Raw genomic sequence first — 20,041 nt, 5'->3', positions numbered from 1 at the left:
GGGATAGCACGGGGCGAGGTGCGAGGGAACCACCGTGAGGGGCCCCGTCTAAGAGTGGGAGGGCGCACAAAGAAGAGTCAGTGAACACGGGTGGAAGGAGGGCTTTAATGCGGCCTCAGCCCTGAGCCCGGGCGTCCGCGGAGGCTTCACGCTGTGGACCCCTTCTTGTAGCTGTCCAGGTGGCTTAGCACCCAGCCCGCAGGAACCAGGAAGCTGAGGAACATCATGGAGAGCCCCACGGCCTGCTCCTAGGGGGGAAGCACACGAGTCCACCCAGCCGGGTCACTGAGGGAGGCCGTCCACCTGCCCTCTGTCCCCGGAGTCCCACCATGTGGGACTCAGACTGCCCCTCCCTCCCCAGCTGTGTGGTCTGTCTGCCTGCAGACCTCTCCCGTGGTGGGGTCACATGCAGTGAGTCACCACTGTCATCGCCAAGGCTGGCAGCCTCCAGCCCTCAGCAGCAGCAGCCCTGGGCTTCTGTTCACAGCCCCTCCTCTGCCAGGAGCCTGCCTGGCTGTCTGTGCCGCCTCTCAGGGCTGCAGTTCACACCGGACAGGCATCAGAGTCCCGCGTGCGCACTGCGCTCTGGTTCCCTGGGGCCGTGCGTGTCGGGTGCCGCACGGAGGGCAGAAACCGGCAGGATTTTAAGTTGAGGGTGGACAAGCACAGGGCTCCTCTCCACGTGGCAGCCCTGCCCAGAGGCCGGGTGGTGCTGCATCTGCACGTGCCACCCCGAGCCCAGGTTCTCAGTGGCTGGACTCACAGAGCCGGGTACTAAAGCAGCAGCCGGATGTCACCCTGACTCAGTTTCCCCCTGAAGCCGGGCCTGGCCCAGCCCCCCAGCCCCGTTTCCCAGAGCTGAGTCAGATGCCAGGTTGCAGATGGGTCCTTTTGACTTTAGCCCCCAGAGGTTCAAAAGCAAATCTGGGCCAGGTGAGGTGGCTCACACCTGTAATACTAGCAATCTGGGAGGCCGAGGCAGGAGGATCGCTCAAGGTCAGGAGTTCTAGACCAGCCTGAGCAAGAGCAATACCCTGTCTCTACTAAAAATAGAAAGAAATGATTTGGACAGCTAAAAAGATACATATTAAAAAAAAGATTAGCTGGGTGTGGTGGCGCATGCCTATAGTCCCAGCTGCTCGGGAGGCTGAGGCAGGAGGATCGCTTGAGCCCGGGAGTCAGAGGTTGCTGTGAGCTGGGCTGACGCCACGGCACTCTAGCCTGGGGAACAGAGTGAGACTCTGTCTCAAAAAAAAAAAAAGAAGCAAATCTGGCCTAGGACAGGGACCTTAGTCTGGGCACAGGGCTTAGTCACATGACCTTGGGCAAATGACCTGCACGACCTTGGCTTATTTCTGCTTGAAATGGAGACACCCGTAATCTGCAGCGGAGAAGGTTGACTTGGGTTTTAGTTTTCCCCTGTTCTCTCCCCTGACCCCTTTGCCGGAGGGCGAGTGGGCCCCTCCCCCCGACGGGCCGTCCTGCAGATGAGGACTGCAGGGACCCGGTTCCTGGCATTCACACTCCAGGGCCGCCTCTGCCCTCTACCAGCCGGACCTCTGTGTCACCCGAAACCCAGGAAATGGGCCGAGTTCTCGGGGCTGCCCACTGCTGCCTTGGGGGTCACTCACCGCCGGGGAGGTGGGTGTCCTGGCCGGCTTGGCAGAGACGTGCACCTTGGGAACCACCCAACACCGCAGGGGGGCCTGGAGCAGCCGGAGGGCGGGCGGCAGCCGGGGCATGGCTCTGCGCTGGGCTCCCGAGTGTCCTCTGCTCACTTGGGTGTTGGGGCTTTTTATAGCCGGAGCGGGAGCTACAGCTGTGCCCTCCTGTCACAGGGCTTGGCAGAAAGGACGCCTGCTTGGAACGGGGTGACGGCAGGCCTCAGTCCAGCAGTCCCTGTCCTGCTCTTGCTGATGTGACCAAAGGCAGGGCCGAGGAAGTCAGGCTTGAGAGTGCAAGAGGGGACAGTGACATAATTTTAAAATAAACCATAAATGCCAGGTGTATCCGCCATGCTAGGTAGAGCTACTTTAAAATTCTGCCTTAGGGATTCCTGACTGAGCTCTGCTCATTCCCAACCGACTGGTCACCGCCGGAGTGACCCCGAGTAGCCCCAGAGCAGCCCGGCATGCCGAGCCTGGCTCCGCACATGTGGCCTGACCAGGCAGGCTCTGCTCCCTGCGTGGTGGGCTGCCCTGGGGGGAAGAAGTTCAGCACTTTCTGAGGGCCCACTGTGGGCAGGGGGCCCTGTCTGACCCCAAGTTCCTGCCCTCGGGGCACGCGGGCGGGTAGAGGTGCCCAGGGCCAGACATGCTGGGTTGGTTGGGCTCCAGCCCAAACCTCTTCTGTTCTGCAGATGATGAGAGTTCTTCTCTTCTGTTCATTCTTTCCCCCGGCAAACACCTATTAATAAATTTGTTTACCTGCTCTCTGGGAGACTGTTTCACTCACACCTTCTCTCAGAGCGAAACCCCCCGGCTGCCTGTGCCCCTGACCGTCCACCAAATGCAAAGGTCAATTTTCCGACCTTTTTCTCCGTGGCTGCTGCCTGATCAAGCTGGCTTTCCACCCACTTCACCCAGACCCTGCCCGGCCTTGGTGGCTCCAGGCGGGCAGCCCACCCTCTCCAGACCTCCCCTGGCGCCCGACCTCAGTGCCCAGGCTTCTCCTGGCGCTCACAGTCGCTGGGGTCTGTGACCACTGGCCTTTATCCCCAGCTCGTGGCCAGGTTCCCAAGGCCCCGGGTGCCCCCAGCCTTCTGCAGTCCCTTCTCAGCTGCTCACGCGAGTGTCCGCACATCTGCCTCAGTTTCCCTGCGGTGCTCGCGCTGTGCCTCAGTGTGCCGACCCCCCACCTCCCCACAGCAGCCCAGACAGTCCTGGAACAGCCAAGCCTCTTCACCGCCTTGCTGGATACCCGGCAGCAGGCCCTGCTCCCGCCAAGGCCAGCGTGGCCCGACCTCCGCCGGCCTTACCAGTCCCTGCCCCTCCCCACCTCTCCCTGCACCCCGCACCGGCTCCTGCCTTGTCCCAGATGGGGGCTGATCACAACCCCAAAAGACACAGTCCTGAATGCCATAATCTCAAAAGATCAAAATTCTGAAATATGATTCTGGAAAAATAATATAAAAATTATTTAAAAGATACTTATTTATATTTTTAAAAGAGGGTTTATTTGAGAAACAAGAACACCACAGAATGCCTCATAGGCCACTTTACATAATAAAATAGGCAATAATAACATACTTTTCTTTTTTTTTTTTGAGACAGAGTCTCACTCTGTCACCCGGGCTAGAGTGCTGTAGCGTCGGACTAGTTCACAGCAACCTCAAACTCCCAGGCTCCAGCGATCCTCCTGCCTCAGCCTCCTGGGTAGCTGGGACTACAGGCGCGTACCACGATGCCTGGCTGGGATTGGCACTGTCTGCACCCCCAGATTTGGCCAGGTTGCCACCCTCACTAGGGACAATTGTGCCTCTATAAGTCTGCCTAGAAATGGTAAATCGATGATGTGGATAAATTCCCCTGGGAACACAATTTTGCTTTTGTTCTTCCCGGGAAGGCACGTTTGCCCTAAATGTAGGACTACTTTCCGGGCCATCCACCCCCCTTCCCGGGTCCTGGGCCAGACAGTCTTCCTCTGTCTTGGTTTCTCAGGAAGGAGCCTCGTCCTGTGCGGCCGGAGGAGGGAGGCTGTCCTGAACGTTACCGCCAGCAGTGCTGGGCTCCCGATGGCAGCCGCGGGCGCGGGGGCTCTGCCCTCCTCTGTGGTAATCCCTTCCGCCTGAACCTTTAATTATAGCTTTGGGGTCCCGTCTGGGATAAGCCTGTGGGTCTGAGTGCTTGTTCCGAGGATCAAAGCCAGTAGTGGTGTCTCTCCTTTCCCAGGTAGGTCCCGGCCCGCCTCTGGGGGAGGCCCGTGGGGGCCAGGGTGAGGGGAGGAGGGAGGTGCCCTCCGGGAGAGCACGACCTCCCAGGCCACGTCCCGCCCGACGGCCTCACCGTCCGCAGCTTCAGCTCCTCCACCGCCCGCCACGGGCCTCTGCCCGTCCTGACCTTTCCACACTCCTCACTCCCCACTCACCCGGCTGCTGGGGCCCCCACCCACAGCCGTGGGATTTGGTCCTCATCCTAACCCAGCTTTTAGTCCCCAGTTTGAACCACTTGTTCACACCAAGCCTCTGCACACCCCTGCCGGCCCCACCCACACCGTGGCAGCCGAAGCTGGGGAGTGTGGCACAGCCCCCCTTGTCCCCAAGGCCCAGACTCCTCCTCCACCGGGTCTGCCCTTTGCTAGAAGGAAAATGATGTGGCCTGGGAGAAAGGGAACGTGGCCAAGTGGGGGTAAGGGTGGAGATGAAGGCCCCATGGAGCAGCTGGGGAAACTGAGGCTTGGGGAGGGCTCAGGGTCCACCAGACACACCCTGGTCCATCCCAGCTCGTGCTGGAGAGGGGCGGCACCAGGAGGTGCTCCACGGTCTCTGGGAGATGCAAGTGGCCCTGTTGCCCACACTGTCACCCTCTCCAACCACTCAGCACACACCTCATGTCCCTGGTCAGGAGCGGGACCCGCCACACACGTGCACCCCTCACAACGCTGACGGCCACGCAGCCTGCAGGACCACCTGTGGGCACATGGCACCACCCTGTGTCCAGACTCGGAACCACGGAAGCTGCTGGAGGAGTAGAGAGGCTTGGGCCGAGCGCTCTTGGCATCCGAGGCCAAGAAAGAACGCACACGCCTGCAAACGTTTCATGTTCCTCCTTCTTTATTGCATCGGAAATCTGTTTCCATCCCATGAAACAGTGATTCTCAGAGTGCGGTCCCTGGACTGGCAGTGACAGCATCAGCTGGGAGCTTGTCAGACGTGAATCAGAAACTCTGGGCGGGCCCGGCGGTCTGTTTCCACAAGCACCCCCCCTCCCCGCCCCCGTGACTCTGACACGGCCAAGTGTGAGAACCGGCATCGGTCACACAGACACTTCACACTGGTTCATTCAAAACGTTTCATTCTGGCCACGCCCAGAAAAATCAAGCCAGGTTCCAACGCTTGGCCCCTTCACTTTATCTGTAAAAACACACTTCCACGAAGTATTTCTCACATTTAGTAGAATTTACTAAAACTTGGGCTCACGGGAAGAGATCTATGGGGTGCAGCCTTCTGGCCCCTTCACCCTGGCCCTCTGCATCCCCCTCCTGGGAGGCTCAGCCTTGACCTAAGCCCTCCTCACGCGGAACATGCCCATCGTCACAGCCCTGCACAGCCCTGACCATTCTGCTGGTGTGACGTGGCAGTGTGGCCTGGCCATGGGACCCAGGTACTTGGTCAGACGTTATTGTGGATGTTTCTGCAAAGGTGCTTTTTGGGCTGGGCGCGGTGGATCACACCTGTAATCCCCACACTCTGGGAGGCTGAGGCGGGAGGATCACTTGAGGTCAGGAGTTCAAGACCAGCCTGAGCAAGAGCGAGACCCCGTCTCTACTAAAAAAAATAGAAAGAAATTATCTGGCCAACTAAAAATATATATAGAAAAAATTAGCCGGGCATGGTGGCGCATGCCTGTAGTCCCAGCTACTCGGGAGGCTGAGGCAGGGGGATCGCTTAAGCCCAGGAGTTTGAGGTTGCTGTGAGCTAGGCTGACGCCAGGACATTCACTCTAGCCCAGGCAACAGAGCGAGACTCTGTCTCAAAAAAATAAATAAATAAATAAATAAAATAAAAATACATTATTGTCACAACTTCAATCCTTCCCAAACTGAACTATGATTCAGTGCAATTCCACCCAAAATCCCAACAGGTTTTTTGGCTAGTGGGTTAGTGCATTCCCACAACGACGTCTGGGGGCTCCCATCACTTGGTTTTCCATTTTTGGTTGTGGTTTTTAATAACAGCCATCCCAGTGGATACAGAATGGTATTTCATCGTGGTTTTCATTAGCATTTCCCCTAACAACTAATGATGTGGAACATCTTTTCATGCGCTTATTGATCACTTATACATCTTTTTTGGAGAAATGTCTATTCAAGTTCTCTGCCCACTTTTAAATTGCATGGTTTGTTTTTTGTTGTTGATTTGTAGGAGCTCTTTACGTATTCTGGATATGAATCCTTTTCAGATATATGACTTGCAAATATTTTCTCTTTCTCTGTGGGTTGTCTTTTCAGTCTCCTGATAGTGGCCATTGATGCACAAAAGGTTTTAATTTTGAGGCAATTTATCTTTTTTTGTTGTTGCTCATATTTGGTGTCACATCTAAGAGTCCATTGCCAAAGCCGAGATCATGAAGATTTTCTCCTCTCTTTTTTCTAAGAATCGTGTGGTTTTAGCTGTTAAATGTAGGTCTTTGGTCCATTTCAAAGTGATTTGAGTGGTAGCAGGAGGAGTCCCTGCTTTAAGTGCTTCAATGTCACCTCTGTGAACTCACAGTCACCTTAGAAAGCAGGAACTGTCCACTCATGGTTGGGGAAACCCAGGCCCAGGGAGGCCCAGAGCTCATCCAGGGGCCCAGCGTGGCCCGTGAGTGGCACAGCCAGGGGCCGGACCAGGCCGCCCACTCAGCGGGGCCCATGGGACCCCTGGGTCCCCAGCTTCCCCGCCCCGGAAACACGTGCACGAGAGGATGCACATGGGGGTGTCCAGGCAGGAGGCCAGAAGCCACACCCACGCAGCACACAGCCGGCCCGTCCACCCACTGCAGGGGGACCGCGCCTTTCCCGCAAGCCCACCCGGCAGGCCCCGCTCTCCTCTCGCTGCCGAGACTGTGTCCACGGCCCCCTTGCGTGAAATCAGGTTTTATAGGGACAACGAACTTCACTGAGCCACACAAACTGAAGTCGTGTCCGTGAGGACGAGGGGACACTGGGCCTGGGTCAGCAGCCAGCAGGTCCTGCCACGTGTGGTTCCGTGCGGGACCCCCGAAGGCTCTGGGAGGCGAACTGTGCTGAGGCTGTGGGGGTTATCGAGTAGGGGGCGTTGGTGCCGCCCTCAAGGGGGGGCGGAGGGTTGGAGGCGCGGAGGGCCGTGGGCGGAGGGGTTGGAGGGGCGGAGGGGCGGAGGGGTTGGAGGGGCGGAGGGTTGGAGGGGTTGGAGGGGCGGAGGGGCGGAGGGTTGGAGGGTTGGAGGGGCGGAGGGTTGGAGGGGGCGGAGGGGCGGAGGGGCGGAGGGTTGGAGGGGCGGAGGGTTGGAGGGGTTGGAGGGGCGGAGGGGCGGAGGGGCGGAGGGGTTGGAGGGGCGGAGGGGTTGGAGGGTTGGAGGGTTGGAGGGGCGGAGGGTTGGAGGGGCGGAGGGGCGGAGGGGTTGGAGGGGCGGAGGGGCGGAGGGGCGTGGGCGGAGGGTTGGAGGGGTTGGAGGGGCGGAGGGGCGGAGGGTTGGAGGGGTTGGAGGGGCGGAGGGGCGGAGGGGCGGAGGGTTGGAGGGGCGGAGGGTTGGAGGGGTTGGAGGGGCGGAGGGTTGGAGGGGCGGAGGGGCGGAGGGTTGGAGGGTTGGAGGGGCGGAGGGTTGGAGGGGCGGAGGGGCGGAGGGGTTGGAGGGGCGGAGGGTCGGAGGGTCGGAGGGGCGGAGGGGCGGAGGGTCGGAGGGGCGGAGGGGCGGAGGGTCGGAGGGTCGGAGGGTTGGAGGGGTTGGAGGGTCGGAGGGTTGGAGGGTTGGAGGCACAGAGGGTTGGAGGGGCGGAGGGGCGGAGCGGTCGGAGGGGCGGAGGGGCGGAGGGGTCGGAGGGGCGGAGGGGGCGGAGGGTTGGAGGGTTGGAGGGGCGGAGGGGTTGGAGGGGTCGGAGGGGTGGAGGGGTGGAGGGGTCGGAGGGGCGGAGGGGCGGAGGGGTTGGAGGGGCGGAGGGTTGGAGGGTTGGAGGGGCGGAGGGTTGGAGGGTTGGAGGGTTGGAGGGGCGGAGGGGCGGAGGGGTGGAGGGTTGGAGGGTTGGAGGGGCGGAGGGTTGGAGGGGCGGAGGGGCGGAGGGGCGGAGGGGCGGAGGGGCGGAGGGGCGGAGGGTTGGAGGGGCGGAGGGGTCGGAGGGGTCGGAGGGGTCGGAGGGTTGGAGGGGCGGAGGGTTGGAGGGTTGGAGGGTTGGAGGGGCGGAGGGTTGGAGGGGTGGAGGGTTGGAGGGTTGGAGGGGCGGAGGGTTGGAGGGGTGGAGGGGTGGAGGGTTGGAGGGGCGGAGGGGCGGAGGGGCGGAGGGGCGGAGGGGTCGGAGGGCCGTGGGCGGCGGGGCGGGGCGGGGTAAGCCGAGGCCTTGGGCCGAGCCCCAGGGCGGGCGGAGTTGAGGTCACCTGGGACGGAGGAGCCGCGGGAGGAGCGGGTTCTGGCGCACCTGGCGCACCGAGTCGGCGTCTCCGCGGCCCGCAGGGAGAGCAGGGCCGGGCCCGGGGTGCCCAGGCTGGCAGGTGGGCCGAGGACGTCTGAGGTGGGCGCACGGCTGGGAGAACCGACGGGAGGGGTCCCCGGGCAAAGAGAAGGGTGCGCTCCGGGAGAAGTGCAGGACCCCGCTCCTGCACGGGGGGCACGGGGGAGGCAGGAATTGGAGAGGGAAACCGCCAGAAGCCCCGCTGGCCCCCCTCAGGCTCCCCCTCGGAGACAGCTTTGGGTCAAAGGTTGCGCTTCCCACTCCGGTGCCAGCAGGGAACCCGGCCCACGCGGACGCCGCAGCCTCGGCCTGGGTGGGCGGCGGCCTCCAGCCGGCCGCCCCGCGCCTGGCAGGCCCCGGGGGCGGGACCGCCGAGCCTTCCTGCTGACGCGGCCACCGGGCCCTGGAGCAGCAGCGCCGGCCTCGTCCTGGGGCGGAGCGGAGGTGCCCAGCTGCCCACGGGGGCCGTCCGGTGGCCAAGCAGTCCCCGAGACCACCCGCCTGCCCTCCCCAGCCCCTGCCTGCACTCGGGGCCTGGAGGAGGGAGGAGGGCGGGGGCACGACTTCCTCAGCGGCCGCCGGGCACATCCGCCCGCGGACGCAAGTCCCGGCCACAGGAAGGGGCTCCGGGCCTGGTGCGGGGGGGCTACAGCTTGGAGAGCAGGCCAGGGAGTCCCGCCAAGGGCTAGGATCGGGGTTCTCGGGTGGGAGTTGGAGGACAGGTCTGGGGACTCAGGTGGGTCCCTGGAAATCGCTCCTGGGGGACTGGGCTCTTCTGAGAGCTGAGGGTGGCTCTAGGTGGGGGCTGTGGAGTGTCAGGGCTGCCCGCCAGTCGCACACCTGCCGCCATCTGGCGAGGGGGGTGAGGAGGCCCAAAGAGGGAGGCTCAGCCCCTCACAGGGCCCCGGGCCCCCTCTCCAGGCCCCTGCAGCTGACCATGGAGGACGCCGGCGAGGACCCCACCATATTCACTGCCCACTCTCTGCCCAGTGACCCCCGGCTCTGGGCCACCGTGACCAACGCGTACCTGGGCACACGTGTGTATCATGATACGCTGCATGTGAGCGGCGTGTACAACGGGCTCAGGGCGGACACACACCGGGCAGCTCTGCCCAGCCCCCTCAACGTGCGGATGGAGGCTCCCGCGGGGGCTGGAGAGCAGCTGACGGAGACTTTTGCTCTGGACACCAGTACAGGTAGTGCCACCTGCCCCCAGGCCGCTGTTCCCGCTGAGCGGGAGAACCACACCAGCAAACCCCACCCAGCATCTCCTGACCTCACACGGGACTCTCACAAGGCAGAGAAAGCCCAGGAGGTCACGGCGCACTTAGGGGTCCCCCTTCCCTGCAGCTGGGTGGGCTCGTGCCTAGCAGGTCCCTGAGGTCCCTGGTGCAGCTGCAGCTTCCCAGACAGAGGAACTGAGGGTCGGAGGGCGGGCCCACCTCCTTGTGGAGAGGTGCGGCCAGAGGTCGGAGGGACTTGACCCCCGCCAGGGCGGCCACCACCGCGCGGCGTGGCCTTGTGGCTTTGGGAGGCCGGCAGCTTTGCGACCTTCCACGGATGGTCCTGCCATCCCTCCCACCCTGCCCAGGTTCCTTTCTGCACACCCTCGAGGGCCTCAGCTTCCGGGCCTCCCAGTGCATCTACGCCCACCGCACTCTGCCCCACGTGCTGGCCTTCAGCGTGTCCGTCGCCCGCCGGACCCCGGGGCGCGAGCCCATCACGGTGCTGCTGCGGTCGGCCTTCTCCCCAGAAAGCCCAGACCTGGACCTGCGTCGGGGTCCTGACTTCCAGGGAGCCCGGTGAGGAGGGGGCTGGGGTCCCAGCTGGGGAGCCCAGGTGGGGAGCCCCTCCCTGAGGCACGGCCACACTCTCGCAGGTACCTCTATGGCCGCACCCTCACCCCTGAGCAGCCCGGAGGGCCGCAGCAGGAGGTGCACATGCTGTGGACTCCAGTGCCCCCGGCCCTGACCCTGGGGCAAGGCGAGGAGGGCGGCACCTGGGACTTCCTGACGGTGGTGGGCGGCAGCCAGGCCGAGGCCCGGGCCTGCCTCGCGGAGGCCGCGCAGCTGCAGGCCGGGGGTGCCCTGTACAGCAGCCACACACGGGCCTGGGCCCAGCTGTGGGCAGGCTGTGGCCTGGACGTGGCAGGGCCCCTGCCCCTGCGCCAGGCCCTGCGTGGCTCCCTCTACTACCTGCTCAGTGCCCTGCCCCAGCCCAAGGCCACGGGGTACATCTGCCACGGCCTCAGCCCTGGTGGCCTCTCCAATGGGAGCCGTGGGGAATGCTACTGGGGCCACGTCTTCTGGGACCAGGTGAGCAGGGAGCAGGGTCCACCCAGCACTAGGTGGCACATGGACGTGGAGGGACTCTGCCTCTGCCTTGCCTGGGGTCGGAGCTGTGGTTGGGGAAGCACAGGGGCTGTGGTAGAAGGGAAGGCTTCCTGGAGGAGGTGGCATCTCAGAAGGATGTGTACACGGTGCATAGAGAAGAGTCACCAGGTGAGGGACCAGAGGTGCAAAGGCCCAGAGCTGCAGGGTGCAAGGCACCTGGCAGGCAGGGGTGACCCTCAGGCAGGAAGGGCAGCAAGCCTAGGTCACCAGGACTTTGTAGAGAGCACAGTGTAGCACTTGGAGTTGGCAGAGGAGGCCAGGGAGGCTTTAATCAGGAGAGTGACACGTTCTGGAAAGACCCGTGGGGCTGCCCAGCGGAGCCGAGGGAGGACACTGAGGAGAGGCAGGAAAGCTGAGGGCATGGGGTGGGGGACACGGTGGCCGATGGGCGTGGAGGCATCGAGGGTGACTGCTCGGGGCTGCGCCCTCGTCATCTGACGTCCCCGAGTTGGGCGCTGTGGCCACCGCACCGTGGACCACAGTGGGGCTGAGTCCCCTCGAGGTCGGCTCCTACCGTGGGCTGTCCGTGCGGGATCCCGGCCTGAGCCCCTGGGCACGACCAGAAGCTGCGGGAGGTGCCAGAACTCCAGGGGTGTTGGCCGGAGATGGACCCTGGGGCGGGCAGGCGCGGGGAGCCGGAGTGGGCAGCGGAGGAAGAGCGGAAGGAGGCCGAGCGCCTGCCCGAGGCAGGATGCGCTCCGCCTGGCGAGCCTTAGCGGGCAGTGAGGCCCTGGGCGGGGCGTGGACGTGGGGCGGGGCCTGGGCGGGGCGTGGATATGGGGCGGGGCCCCGGGCGGGGCAGAGGTGTCAGCCTCGCTCAGCTTGGGAATGAGGGGTTGTGCCCTCAGGAGCTCTGGATGTTCCCGCTGGTCCTGATGCTCCACCCCGAAGCGGCCAGGGCCATCCTGGAGTACCGAGTCCGGACGCTGGGCGGGGCCCTGGAGAACGCCCGCAACCTGGGCTACCAGGTGAGGCGCCGGGCACCTGCCCCCCCCAGGGCCCTCTCCGGGGAGCCGGCAGGTCCTGGATGCTCCACCCAAGGGTTGTGGGGCCTCCGCAGACCCCCAGCCCGCACCTGAGAGAGGAGGGGGGAACAGCAGCAGGGCGCCCGTGACCCCCTGGGTCCCCTCACTGCCCTGGCCCAAGGTGGGGACGGGCACCGCGGCAGCAGCACCCACAGGGCGCCGTGCCCCACCTCCCCCGGCCCCTTGGGGTGCAGGCTGAGGGCATGGGGCAGTTGGGGCCACCCCTGCCCCCCAGCACAGGGGCAAGTCTGCTCCGCGTCCTCCGCCTCAGGGAGCCAAGTTTGCCTGGGAGAGCGCAGGCTCCGGCCTGGAGGTCTGCCCCGAGGACGTCTATGGGACCCAGGAGATCCACGTCAACGGGGCGGTGGTGCTGGCCTTCGAGCTGTACTACCATTCCACCCAGGTGAGGGTCACCGCGCCCACTCCTCCGTGGCTTCCTGTTCGGGCCAGTTCTGGGAAGCTGGCGGCTCGGAGCAGCCGTCCTTTCTGGGCGGCGTGACTGGTGTCCTGGCCTCTGTCGCAGGACCTGCAGCTCTTCCGAGAGGCTGGCGGCTGGGATGTGGTCAGTGCGGTGGCGGAGTTTTGGTGCAGCCGCGTGGAATGGAGCCCCAGGGAGGAGAAGTATCACCTACGGGGTGCGCACCTGGTGGGGCGGTGGCGTTGGGGGCAGGTCCCTGAGAGTCTGCACTAAGCAGCGTCTCGGACTTGTGTGCCCAGGAGTCATGCCCCCCGACGAGTACCACGCCGGCGTCAACAACTCCGTGTACACCAACGTCCTGGCCCAGAACAGGTCAGACCCGAGACCACCCTAGCCTGGAGGCCTGCCCTGCCTTGCCCCGGCGGGGCCTCTGCCAGGGCTGGGGCTGCAGCGTCCCCTTCCTCCATCCCTAGCCTGCGCTTTGCTGCTGCCCTGGCCTGGGACCTGGGGCTGCCCGTCCCCAACCGGTGGCTGGAGGTGGCTGACAAGATCAAGGTGCCCTTTGACCCGGCACGGAACTTCCACCCTGAGTTTGATGGGTACGAGCTCGGTGAGTGGACGCTGAGCTCCCTGCAGACTTGCTCTCCGCCCCGGACCCTCTGTCCACCCGAGGGCCCCGCCCCATCAGCAGCCCCTCCCCCCAGGAGAGCAGGTGAAGCAGGCGGACGTTGTGCTCCTGGGGTACCCGGTCCCCTTTCCCCTGAGTCCCGATGTGCGAGGAAGAAACCTGGAGGTTTATGAGGCCGTGACGTCCCCCCGGGGCCCCGCCATGACCTGGGTGAGCAGCTGCGGGGGGAGCCTGCCCACCAGCTCCGGTCTCTCCTCTGCACGCGGTGGGCCTCACCTCAGCCTGTCCTCTGCCCTCTGCCCCCAGAGCATGTTTGCAGTGGGCTGGATGGAGCTGAAGGACCCTGTGCGGGCCCGGAACCTTCTGGACAGGAGCTTCGCCAATGCGGCTGAGCCCTTCAAGGTGGGAGAGGAGCCCAGCCTCAGCTCCCGCGGGTACGGCCCTCGCGGCAGGGTGCGTCCTGGGGTCTGGCATCCACCCGCTTGCCCCCCCAGGTGTGGACAGAGAACGCCGATGGGTCTGGCGCCGTGAACTTCCTGACAGGCATGGGGGGCTTCCTGCAGGCCGTGCTCTTCGGGTGCACAGGCTTCAGGTGAGCACAGGGGCTGGCAGAGGGCGGGCCCCCCACCCGCCCCTCACCCGCCCCTCACCCGCCTCTTCTGCAGGATCACCAGGACAGCTATGACCTTTGACCCCATGTGCCTGGCAGGGGTCCCCAGAGTGTGTGTCTCTGGCATCTCCTACCAGGGGAACAAGCTCAACTTCTCCTTCGCTGAGGACTCCGTGACAGTAGAAGTTGTGGCTCAGCCAGGGCCCCGGGCCGCCCCACTGGAGGCCGAGCTTTGGCCGTCACAGGCCCGGCTCCCTCTGCGGCCAGGTGGGAGATTACCCCCAGAGCCTCCCCCCCCAGAGGCCGGGGATATGCGACGTCAGGGTGCCTGCTGTGCACCCTCACCCCCAGGCTGCCCCTCTACCTGCAGGAAACAAGGTCTCCTTTCCCCGCTCTGCTGGCCGGATACAAAAGTCAGCCTGTAGCTGCCTGTGAGTCCCTCTCTGGGAGTGAGAGACGCCCGCCCCAGCACCCAGAGGACCCCAGTTCACCCTCGGTCCCCCCAGCGCTGCCAAGTGCCTCACCCGGAGCCCTGCCCCCGCGTAGCCAGGGCTGCTGGCTCCACAGTCGTCCCTGGGGCCTCCCCCGGCCACCCCTTCCGTGCCCACTGCTCCCGGCCTGCTGCTCCCACCCCCCTCCGCCTGCAGATGGGCTCACAGGAAAGCCCAGGTTGCGTGGCCTAAAGTTCAAGGCCGTCTGCCTCCAGCCTGAGCCCCCTGACCCCCTGTGGACTGACGGGACCCCACCTCGTCTCGGCACCCTTCTCGTGGCCTCCCCAGGACGCCTTCCTGAGCCTGCGCCTCTCCTCCCGTCCCAGAGTCCCGTCTCCTGGGCACCGCAGGCCACAGGGCCGCATGGGGACTGGCCAGCAGCTCGACTGAGAGAAGGCAGAGAGGCAGGTGCCGGCCTGCGTGGGGACAGCAGGGGAAAGGGCCTGCTGGAAGGGGCCTTGGTCACCTACAGAATTACTCAGGACTCTCAGCTGCAGCTTTGCCAAAGAGGAACTTTCCGGGTCATGCCATTGAGGATCAGGCAGGGCTGGTCCCCAAGCTCACAGGGTATTGTAGGACTGAATCTCCTCCATCCCGGGCTCCACCGCCTCTGGCACGGGGAGGGTGGGGTGGCAGCCTTTGGGAAGGGGAGCGGGGAAGTGGGGCCCGTCACTGGGAAATAGGACAGGTGTGTGTGAGAGCAGGACCCGAAATCTCTCCACTGACCACCTGGAGGGGCCAGAGCCCACCATGCGTGGATTCGGGGCCGTGGCCCTGGCCCTTTTGTCCTGGGTGGGCTCCCCACGGCCAGAGGCTCTGCGCAGCCTCTGCTCCTGGACCTCGGTGCCTGGGTGGCCATCAGTGGTTTCCCACAGAGGAGAGGAGAGGGCATCCACCGCGAGTCCTCACGGAACCGCCCCCCGCTGCTGATCAGCCTGAGGAATTAAAGTTCGGTGCTGGGAAAAGCTTGAGGAGCCGACATGCTTCCTTCCTTCCCTTTTCCCGGACGGGAAGTGCAGTAACCCCGACGCTCACGCTGAGCAGGGAGGGGGGTCTCCTGATGGGGCACCTGCCACCTCTGTCCTGGCATCGCCCTGTTTACTCCCTGTTCTCCGTGGAGACTCTGTCCATGTTCTCTAGGAAGCAGCCACCAGCCCTGAGCCTCATTCGGATGCAGGTCTGGGCGACTTGTGAGGGAGGAGGGAGGACGTGTGTGGAGACGTCTGTGGGTGGCTCTGGGGTCAGAGTGCCGGCGCCAGGCCTGTCTCCTTGTCTCTGCCATGCTCACTGCTGGGAGCAGCGTGTGGGGTGTGGGTGTGGCCCCAGAGCACAGCTGGCCCGGGGACGTCCTCATGGCTGCCCTGATGGGAACCTGTGGACATGCGTCCTGTGGCCGCAGTGGCCAGGGGCCTGCCTGCCCGGGCTCATGGCCACAGTGGGGACCGGCTGAGCCAAGGGTGCGTGGCCTTGAGGACTCGAGCCCTGGCCTCCGTGGGCCTCACCCGGGTCCCTCAGCTGCAGAGCTGTGCCCATCGAACGCTGCCACTGGGCAGCAAGGGGCCGGGGTGGGGGCTGTGCTGGCAGGGGCAGATGTTTGCCTTTGCAGCCCAGAGCTGGGGTGACGTGGGCACAGGCATCAGGACAGGGAGGCAGGAGGCCCTGCACTGGCAGGACAGATGCAGCCTGGCACTTGCTGTGTATGCGTGTGTGTGTGTGTGTGTGTGTGTGTGTGTGTGTGTGTGGTCACCTCTGTGCACACAGTGGGGTGACTCTTTGGGGAGGCAGTGGTGGCTCAGCGCCTGCCTGTGGGCCATGGCTGGCCGGGGCCCATCACCCTGCCCGGGAGACCCGGCCTGGGACGGGGAGGCTGCTGGGGACACTTCCCCCAGGGTGGCTCAGCCGAGCCCTGCCCTCACTCGGTGTGGGCACAGTCTGCATCCTGGTGCGAGCACAGGCTGGCACCCTGCTGTGTCCTTGGTCCCTCGTGGGATCAGCCCTGTCTGGCTCCAGTGCCCGGCCCGGCCTGCAGACACCGTCCGCAGCGTGGGGCTCCGTGGAGACGGACGGGCCAGCTGCTGGCCACAGGCGTGTCACAGACGAGGGCTCCCTGGGGAGGGAAGGGACCCTGGGCGGGGTGCTCAAAGCCTGAGCTGCCTTGCAGTTAAGGACCCTGCAATTAGCCCCCCCCCGTCACTGGCTGGCCTCACCCCAGCCACACAGGGCGCTAGTGGCCCCCCATTTTCCAGGCTCTGCTGTCGCGGCGGGTGCGCGGGGCACTGTGTGGGGCACAGCGAGGGGGAATGAAGATGTGCACCAAGCACCAGAGGGCTCAGAAGTATTACCCGGCCCCCCGTTTCTCCCTGCCTGCCTCTCTGTGCCGTTGTGGGCTGGGGGAGGCAGGGAGGGACAGAGGGAGGCTGAGGCCCTGTCTGTGTGCATGGATGGCGTGTGTCCCCACCCAGGGGACAGTCCCTGCCCTGTCTTCCCAGCTCCCCTCACCGACCCAGGAGGGAGGGAAACCACTGGGGTCTGGGATCTGTCAGGCCAACGGGGGGACCAGGGACACAGAGAGCTGGAAGGAGGGCGGCCCACGCCCAACCCCAGACAGGAGTGCGACGCTCACACAAGCCGTGCGTGTGCACACACACATGTACATGGATGGCACAGGCACGCGTGTGGAACTGGGACACACCCACACATGTCCTGGAACACAGGCCACTAAACCACAGGGCAGCAGGGATCAAAGGCCTGGGCTCCCGAACTTCCTTCTAAAATACTCAGGCGTCTCCACCCCAGAAGCCACAGGCTGCCAGTGGCCGGGCCGAGGGGACAGCTGGTCACCGAGCAGACAGAACAGGGCTGCTGAGCCGAGGGGGGGAGGGTCGGTCCAGGGCAACGTGGCCGCAGTGTCCCTGGGTGATTCTCTCCCCAGCCCCAGCCAGGAGGGAGGCCCGGGAAGCACCTTCTGGAAACAGGCACTTTAATTGTGAAACTGGGCCTGAGCCTGGGGAGTAGGGAGGGAGTCGGGCTGGGGACAGAGTTAGGGGCTGGGACCCTCCAGGGTAGGGGGAGGCCCCGGGGTTTGAATGGGGCCGGTGCCCATGCTGGGGCTGCAGGACCCCAGGGTCAGGGTGGGGTCAGGCTCCAGAGAGCCAGCGCCGCTCCTGGACAGCACCCTGGGTCAGTCCTGGGATCGGGCCCAGGTCAGGACAGGGTCAGGACCCAGCCTGTCAGTCGTAGTCCCCGTCGTCAAACTTGGTGCTGAAGAAGGCTGCAGAGTCCTTGGCCAGACGGGCCAGGTGCAGGGCGCCGGTCACCACCAGCCCCAGGAGCAGCAGCGGGGGCACCAGTGTCCACATGGCGGCCAGGATGTTGTAGCACTTGGCTTTGGAGCCGAAACGCCGGGCGGCCTCCAGGTCCCCAGCCACCTTCTGGTCTCGGGCCTGCAGAGCAGCCACGCCCCGATCTCCACGCATCCTCGGGGCTGGGGGCCCGGCCTCCCCCCCCACCCCGCACCTGGAGGGCCCCCTCTGGACCCAAAGTCTGTATGGAGGGGGGTGGCCCGACATGCCTGGGGCCGCAACCAGGCCAGGGGTAGCCGGCAGGGGCCGTTTGTGGGCGAGGGGTCCTCTGGGGTGCACCGGCCCCCAGCCCACCCCTCCCAGGCCGAGGCCACACGGGGCTGTGTCAGGAGCCGCCTGTGACAGCCCCATCTGAACACGGGGACTCTGTGCGTAGCCCCCCCCCCAGCCTCTGCGCTCTTGTGGACCGGCCAGCCCCCACCCGGGTGGGGAAGCCCCGGCCACCCACCTTGACGGAGTAGGCCAGCGCCAGCAAGCCCAGGCAGCACAGGTTCAGGTAGAGGGTGCTGAAGACCGACCAGACCAAGTGGTCTCGAGGCGGGGGTCGCGGCGCCCCCAGCGTGAGCGCCGTGGGGGCCGCGCCGTCGGCCTTGCGGGGCGTGGGAGGCTGGGGGTCCTCGCGGGGGAACGACGTGTCCATGGGTTCCAGCGCCGTCGCTTCCTGCTCCACTCGCGCGTGCAGGGTGGGCTCCCGCGGCCGCTTATAGCCCCGCGGCTCTCCCGCCCGCCGCCGCCAAATATATCGCAAATTACAGCCTGGAGCCGAGGCCCTGTCCCCGCCCAGGCCGCTGCGGGACGGCGGCCGCCACGCCCTCCAGAGCCCCCTGTCCCGGCGTCCTGCCCTAGGACCCCCAGGGACGGCTGCGGGGGGCAGTGGCCGAGACCCCCCCTGCACAGCCCATCCCCCACCCCGCCGAAGGCTGCTGGCCCGGCCGGGGGGCCCACCCGCCACAGCCCCGACCTCCAGGCGGGTGGCACGTGCTGCAGGGGACGGAGCCCCCGCCCCTCAGGACCGGAGCTGCCGGAAGCGCAGCCCCTCCCTCCCCAGAGCCCGGAGTTCAGGCTCTGCCCAGGTCACCTGGTCGCCAGCGTGGGGGCCTTGGGGACACAGAGTCCCCTGTGGGCAGCTCACGGGAGAGAGACCACAGCAGGTGGCGGAAAGGCAGGGGACAACCACGGGGGAGACAGCATGACAGGGGATGGGGGGGAAGCCCCCTGGACCACGGGGGCTGCAGCGAGCCCCCCAGGGTGTGCGGTGGGGCCTGGGGCGGATCTGCCCTGGCCCCCTCCGCCCTCCCGGCAGGCAGCTGCCCGCCCCAATCCTGAAATGTGGGGGTGAGGGGTCCTGTTTGGGGCTCAGGGGTCCCTCGGGAGGACCCAGCATTGGGCCAGAGATGCATCTTGTGCCAACAGCCCCCCTTTCCCTCCCCGCTCCAGACACAAACCCCCGAGCCTGCACTGGGGAGGGGGCGCCCTGGCCTCTCCCACGGGAGACCTCTGCGTCCTCCCTGCACCCCCCGCCCACAGCTTCCCAAAGCAGGCAGGGCCCAGGGCGCACGGCCAGAGTCTCGGCTCCTGCCCCTGTGTGGCCCACGCCAAGTCCCGCTGGCTCCGCCTTGCAGGGCAAGCTGCCCTCCCCTCGCCTCCTGGGGGGCTCCTTGCTGCTCAGCGCTGCGGGCACAGTGACCGTGTGGAAGCAGCCCTGCGTCCCACGGCACTGCAGGGAGGGAAGCCCAGGCACTGGGTGACCCGCAAGGCCCTGTGAGGCTGCTCCCGTCCACATTCCCCAGAAAGCAGACTCCTAAAGGGAAATTTGTGTAGGGCAGGGAGGGCAGGAGGAGAAGCTGGGCCACACAGTACGGCCGCACAGACCTGAGCCGACCCACAGGACCACTGGAGCTGGGCTGGCCCTTTGGACACATGCAGGATGGGGCAAGATGGTCAGGTCTGGCCCCCTGTGTTGACCAGACACGGGAGCAGCATGTGCCCTGCGTGACCAGCAGCGGAGGGCAGGGCGGGCGGGCGTGGACGGCACCGCAGGGGCCAGAGCGCTGCCCACCCCCACTCCAGGCCGCCTCTGTCTACATCGGGCCCCCAGCTCCACCCGGGCTCCCACTTGGTGGGTCGGCACCAATCGCTGTCACCCACCAGGGTCCCCCTGTCCTGCTGGCCAGAGGAAGGGAGGGGAGGGTGCTCAGGGACCGGCACCCCACTCCCGCGGGGCTCCGCGGTGGCCTCTATTTCCGTTCTCCTCGCCAGGTGTTCTGGGTGGGCAGGGGGAGGGGCAGTTCCAGAGCCTCCGCCTGGCCGACCCCACTGCTTGGCTCCCACCCAGCAGGCCCTGACCCCACAGGGGTCCCACACACCACCGCTTGTCTCCACGCTGCCCACCACACTCGGGGGGTGGAAATGCCCGAGAGAGGGTCCGTGGACCAGGCCGCCACGTGCCCACTGCACTCAGGATCCCGACCTGGCCCAGTGCCCCTGTCGCCCGAGAGGTCAGGGTTCATTCCTCTGTCCTCATCACCCATGTGGGTGGCCACCCGCTGGGGGGATGGACTGGGGGACGTGACCCGGCCACAGCCTTCCTGTCTCTGTGAACATCCCTGGAGACACTTGCTGTCCACCTGGGCGCTTTGTCCCCGTGATTGTTAGTGGGCGTCTCCCCATCTGCTGGCGTCGGTCCTGGAGGGCGGAGGGTCCTCCGAGGACTGACCGTCCCGAGGCCGGCGGCCCCCACACTCCACCGTGGTGCGTGGGGTGGTCCCCGAG

The 20,041-nt window shown here is 65.4% G+C and overlaps 3 protein-coding genes across 6 annotated transcripts; 1 reads left to right on the top strand and 2 right to left on the bottom strand.

Annotated features, from left to right (window-relative positions):
• Positions 1 to 5,742: 5,742 nt before the first annotated feature.
• Positions 5,743 to 9,281, bottom strand: LOC123642189 (translation initiation factor IF-2-like). The gene is made up of 4 exons (XM_045557091.1): positions 9,241 to 9,281; positions 8,623 to 8,770; positions 8,269 to 8,565; positions 5,743 to 6,950 (listed from the first exon to the last, which is right to left on the bottom strand). Exons 1-4 carry the CDS (start codon positions 9,279 to 9,281, stop codon positions 6,411 to 6,413), a joined length of 1,026 nt encoding a protein of 341 aa, XP_045413047.1. The 3' UTR covers positions 5,743 to 6,410.
• Positions 8,233 to 14,878, top strand: PGGHG (protein-glucosylgalactosylhydroxylysine glucosidase). 4 transcript variants are annotated; one of them, XM_045558586.1, is made up of 15 exons: positions 8,233 to 8,382; positions 9,264 to 9,538; positions 9,934 to 10,144; positions 10,222 to 10,657; positions 11,584 to 11,703; positions 12,032 to 12,163; positions 12,284 to 12,395; positions 12,478 to 12,550; positions 12,652 to 12,788; positions 12,883 to 13,016; positions 13,113 to 13,208; positions 13,301 to 13,398; positions 13,472 to 13,683; positions 13,787 to 13,847; positions 14,234 to 14,878. In XM_045558586.1, the coding sequence occupies exons 2-15, from the start codon at positions 9,280 to 9,282 to the stop codon at positions 14,295 to 14,297; spliced, it is 2,145 nt and encodes a 714-aa protein (XP_045414542.1). In that variant the 5' UTR covers positions 8,233 to 8,382; positions 9,264 to 9,279; the 3' UTR covers positions 14,298 to 14,878. The 4 variants fall into 4 exon arrangements, with proteins under 4 accessions (XP_045414542.1, XP_045414541.1, XP_045414543.1 ...); XM_045558585.1 differs by having other exon boundaries at positions 8,233 to 8,402; XM_045558587.1 differs by lacking the exon at positions 8,233 to 8,382 and adding an exon at positions 8,674 to 8,786.
• Positions 14,879 to 16,887: 2,009 nt separating this feature from the next.
• Positions 16,888 to 18,097, bottom strand: IFITM5 (interferon induced transmembrane protein 5). The gene is made up of 2 exons (XM_045558584.1): positions 17,718 to 18,097; positions 16,888 to 17,350 (listed from the first exon to the last, which is right to left on the bottom strand). The coding sequence occupies exons 1-2, from the start codon at positions 17,907 to 17,909 to the stop codon at positions 17,138 to 17,140; spliced, it is 405 nt and encodes a 134-aa protein (XP_045414540.1). The 5' UTR covers positions 17,910 to 18,097; the 3' UTR covers positions 16,888 to 17,137.
• Positions 18,098 to 20,041: the final 1,944 nt, after the last annotated feature.

This window comes from Lemur catta, chromosome 7, assembly GCF_020740605.2.
Source record: "Lemur catta isolate mLemCat1 chromosome 7, mLemCat1.pri, whole genome shotgun sequence".
NCBI classification, from domain to species: Eukaryota; Metazoa; Chordata; class Mammalia; order Primates; family Lemuridae; genus Lemur; species Lemur catta.
Note: the sequence above shows the minus strand (reverse complement) of the source record. Positions and strands in the feature narration are given on the sequence as shown.

Coding starts and splice junctions, on each gene's coding strand:
- IFITM5 (XM_045558584.1), bottom strand. CDS start 17,909: ATGGACACGTCGTTCCCCCGCGAGGACCCCCAGCCTCCCACGCCCCGC. Junction 17,351..17,717: donor CGCTGGCCTACTCCGTCAAG/GTGGGTGGCCGG, acceptor GCTGCTCTGCAG/GCCCGAGACCAGAAGGTGGC.
- LOC123642189 (XM_045557091.1), bottom strand. CDS start 9,281: ATGGTCAGCTGCAGGGGCCTGGAGAGGGGGCCCGGGGCCCT. Junction 8,771..9,240: donor GAGAGGGGGCCCGGGGCCCT/GTGAGGGGCTGA, acceptor GCTCCGCCCCAG/GACGAGGCCGGCGCTGCTGC. Junction 8,566..8,622: donor GCGGCGTCCGCGTGGGCCGG/GTTCCCTGCTGG, acceptor GCTGTCTCCGAG/GGGGAGCCTGAGGGGGGCCA.
- PGGHG (XM_045558586.1), top strand. CDS start 9,280: ATGGAGGACGCCGGCGAGGACCCCACCATATTCACTGCCCACTCTCTG. Junction 12,789..12,882: donor GTTTGATGGGTACGAGCTCG/GTGAGTGGACGC, acceptor CCCTCCCCCCAG/GAGAGCAGGTGAAGCAGGCG. Junction 13,017..13,112: donor GGGGCCCCGCCATGACCTGG/GTGAGCAGCTGC, acceptor CTCTGCCCCCAG/AGCATGTTTGCAGTGGGCTG.